The sequence below is a fragment of the Bison bison genome, unplaced genomic scaffold (assembly GCF_000754665.1).
Source record: "Bison bison bison isolate TAMUID 2011002044 unplaced genomic scaffold, Bison_UMD1.0 scf7180017864261, whole genome shotgun sequence".
Classification (NCBI taxonomy): Eukaryota; Metazoa; Chordata; class Mammalia; order Artiodactyla; family Bovidae; genus Bison; species Bison bison.
This window is the reverse complement of record NW_011494833.1, coordinates 49,077-53,221: the sequence shown is the minus strand read 5'-3', so window position 1 is coordinate 53,221 and position 4,145 is coordinate 49,077. Positions and strand designations below refer to the sequence as shown.

The following is a 4,145-nucleotide window of genomic DNA, read 5'->3' as shown; positions in this document are numbered from 1 at the left end:
TGGGACTTCCCAGGCAAGAATACTGGAGTGGGTGGCCATCTTCTACTCCAGGGGATCTTCCCCACCCAAGGATCGAACCTGCCCTCTTGCATTGGCAGGGGGGTTCTTTACCACTGATCCACCTGGGAAGCCCCAGGTAAAAAGTATTAGTTGGCATAAATGTCTCAAGATTTATTATATTCTGTATATCAATTTGCAATTAAAAACTAGGTAATAGAATTATTTTAGGAACATTTTTTTTCCTAACTTAAATTTAAAGCTGTTAATAAGCAGATCTTCTTGACGTTAAGGTCAATGAAATGCATTAAATGTCTTCTGTTACAGTAGCCGTGTGTTGGCGTGAGTGTACACTAAGAAGTGCACTAAAGTATATACACACTTCAACACACGGTGACTCGGCCCCTTTTATTTCAGTTGAGAGTGATTACGAGGAGCACTTGAAAGGTGTAGTTTGTTAGAAGAAGAATTAGGTGCCACACATAAAGAGAGAAGTTTGATCAGTCATCGTGTAATTTCAGTGAAGGGTTTGTCATTTGTATCCTTTCATTTAAAAAAAGTATGAAGGCTGTAGTGGACGTCAGATGTTATTTATCTTTCTGATTGAGGACCCTCCCACTTGGGTTATTTTAATGACTAGTAAACTAGACTTGTGGCTCAGAGCTGCAGGATCTCTTAAGTACCCCTTTGTCCAGTAGAAGACAAATTCTGACTCTAATCACCTGGTTCTCTTTGGGATGGATAGCATCACCATGTATTTTCTTTTTATGCTGTATTTTCAGTTTTGAGTTGAGTTTTTCCAAATGGAGTTTGCTGTCTTTACTTCTTTCTTTATTCTGATTCAAACTTTTGGTTTTAGCTGATGATTCTTAAAGAGAAGAAAAACCCAGAAAAGATACTGATGGACGGGGTGCTTGATATAAATCCCAAGCAAGAAAACATGCCAAGCGCCAATGGAAAGGCAAGTCCTCGGTCTCACTCTCTGTCTGGTTCTCGTCTTACCATCCAGTCTGTGCGGGGCTGTTGGGACCTCTCACCAAAGCACCATGTAGTTCTGTGTGACTGTGAGGGTCATGTGAGCTCCAAGCGCAGAAGGCAGTTTTGACCTCACCAGTTGCCCGGAAGTGCTGTGTTCCCTCCCTCCCAAAACAAGGCTGTCTAAGGCTTCCTTTCCCCCTTAGAGAACCCGCGACGGCTCTCTAGCTCGGGTGATCCAGCTCCAGGAAATCATAAACAACCAGTTGCGAGATCAGAGCCAGATGAAGGAGCTCCTGGCAGCCCTCTCTGCGCAGGTGACAGACCTGGAGGAGGACTTGGACATGGCCAGGAAGGATCTCCTCAAGTCCAAGGAAGTAAACGTGAAAGTACAGCGGGACGTCCGAGAAGTGAGTGACGGTGGACGTGTCTGTCGTCCTGAGGTGGGATGTGGGTCCCTTGTTCTCCCGGTGGTCTCAGCCTTGGGATGGCTGCGTGAGCAAGAGCAGAGCTCTGGCGAGACCACGACTGGTGGCCTCCCTGCCTCTGCGTCGAGGTCTCGGGGTAGAAGAGGCCTGGTCCAGACGGTCCATTGCAGTGGACCAACATAAGGGCAGCCCTAGCGCTGTGCTGCACCCTGGGTGTGGACTGCTCGTTTCTACAAGTTCTAGGGGGCCTAGTGTGTTCCTTTTTAAAAAATTCATTCATCCGTTCATTCATTGATTTGTATAGTTGCTTTACACTGCTGTGTCAATTTCTGCTGTACAGCGAAGTGAATCAATCATATATATATATATATATATGTACACACACATATCTCCTTCTTTTTTAGATTTCCTACCCATTAACTTCACCACAGAGCACTGAGTAGAGCTCCCTGTGCTGTACAGTAGGCCCTTACTCACTGTTGACTTTATGCACAGTATCAGTAGTGTATGTGTCAACCCCAGTCTCCCAGTTCATCCCCCTACCTGCCTGTTGAATGTATTCCCGATGATGCTGAAATTTCCTTCTGATTCCCTCAGGCGAGTCTGGTGACGTCTGTGGAGCCCGTTCTCTCGGAGAGATGGGAGCATGCTGTGTGGGCTCTGCTGAGGCAGCTTGCCTGGCCATCTTCTCTAGTTTTCTGAGGTTCTGCTCCTTGAAGGGATGTGTGACAGTGACACCGGCGGTCAGACAAGACGAGTGGCCTTTGCTCACCCTCAGATCCTCAGGCCCGTGCTGTGTAACCATGTAGAATCATGATGTTTCTGGTGGTCATGTCTGCGGGTGTCATGATTTATGAGACACTACCTAACAGTCATTGTGAAAACAGAAGAGTGCTGGGAGCTCAGGCCTCCTCCTGTGAGCCTCAGCTTTCCTTTGTACACAGGCAGACAGTGCCCACCCTGCCCAACCCCTCCACCGTGAGACCGTCTCAGAGAGAACCCCTCCAACATGTGTTCCAGCAGGTGTACTTGTTTAGTAGCTTGGTGTGAGTAATTCTGTGTGAGAACTCAAAACAGAAGTATTTGCACATATTTGTATAACCTGTTCACATTACTCTGGCAATAGGAGGAGATTAGGTGGCAGAGTTTAATATGTAGAGAATTCTGGAAAAAGCGTTTTTAAGACCTTTCACTTTTAATGTTAGGACAACACTGGTTCCTTAGTGACTACGGAGGGACCTGAAATGGATTTTGAGCTGGCAGACGGGAGTTGCACCAGCAGCAAGTTCTGGTCCTGGTGTGAGCATTTCAGACATGTGGTGTAACTCTGCTTTAGAAGAACTAGGCTTGAGAAGGCTGCTTCCAGTTGTGTTACACTTTGGCTTCCGTTTCCACTCATTGATATTCTTACTTTAATTTTGAGGAAATTGCATGAGATTTTTTCCAACTTTTACCCGAGGAAATGAGCCTCAGAGCTCCCTGTTGGATCTGTTGAAGGTCCCTCCGTGTTCTGGGTCAAGCCCGCCTGTATGGTGTAGGAGACAGAGGTCCTCATTTCATGCCAGATCCCTTCCCTCCTGGAATTCTTGCAATGACAGGGTAGTTTAGTGTACTTTTTGTTTGCTGTTTGGGTTTATTATGTAGAAAAGAAGCTTGGTAAATCGAGTGGCCAGACAGACATTAAGACAGATGGGTGCCATCGTGGCAAATGTGACATTTGAGGTAGGCGCGTTTTTGCTCACGTCTAAGAAAACTGCCATGTCTAGGAGTTTAATTTTGAGGATGCTAATTTTATGTTTGATTTGAAAGTTAGGATTTAGTCCAGCATTTTTACTCTTAAGTGTGCTGGAGTATTCCACGATAATGACTTACTTTTCTCCTCTGTAATGCCCGGTGTAGGCCATGGCCCAGAAGGAGGACGTGGAGAAGAGAATCACGACACTTGAGAAACGCTACCTCGCCGCACAGCGCGAAGCCTCCTCTGTGCATGACCTTGATGATAAACCTGAAAAGGAAATCGTAAATAAGGATTCTCTGCATCGACAGGTAATGGCCTTTACTGACCTGTGTCTGACTTTTATAGTAGTGAATACTGAAGAAGGAAGGTAAAGACCTTTTCATGTGACTCCCATGTTGGAAATCAAGTCCCAGTGTAAAGTTCTTATGACCCGAAAATACTGTGTTCAAAAGTGTGGATGTACATCATGATAAATCAACTGTACTGAAAGGAAATCCAATGTTTAAAAATTGAGGGTGACTGCAACTTACAGGTTTGAATGATTTGGGATTTGGTTTAACCATGTTGTGGAATTCCACTCCTGACGCTTTTGTTTTACTTGAATCTGTTGGCTTGTTAGCATTTTTTCTGAAAGAGCAGAGAGCAGCAGGGAACTTCATGGCAGCTGGCTGCCTGCTGGGAACTGGGGTCAAAAGGCAGGGTTAGAGCTCCAGTCTGATTAGGGTTGGTACTTCCTATGGTTGGGTGAGCTTTACTCGCTCCTGTTCCCATGTCATCTCAGATGACATCAGGACTTACCCAGGAAAACCAAATCTGGCTTCTCCAAAACAAAGTGAGTCAATCTGGTGTGTGACAAAGTGTATCATTGGCCCCACCACAAAAATAGAATACTAGAAAGCCATTGAAATTTATGATGTGGAATGCTAATTAAGAACATTACGATATACAAAATAATGGCTGTAAAAGGCAGATCAGAAAATACTACGTACCATATGCTTTTGTTTTCT

The 4,145-nt window shown here is 45.2% G+C and overlaps 1 protein-coding gene across 1 annotated transcript in view; it reads left to right on the top strand.

The window, feature by feature from the left end:
- The window catches only part of LOC104994591 (liprin-alpha-1-like), a 35,103-nt gene that overhangs the window by 4,712 nt on the left and 26,246 nt on the right, over positions 1 to 4,145 (top strand). The window contains 4 exon segments of the mRNA XM_010848220.1: positions 417 to 508; positions 857 to 958; positions 1,179 to 1,382; positions 3,300 to 3,446. Of these exon segments, the coding sequence (XP_010846522.1) occupies positions 417 to 508; positions 857 to 958; positions 1,179 to 1,382; positions 3,300 to 3,446 (545 nt within the window).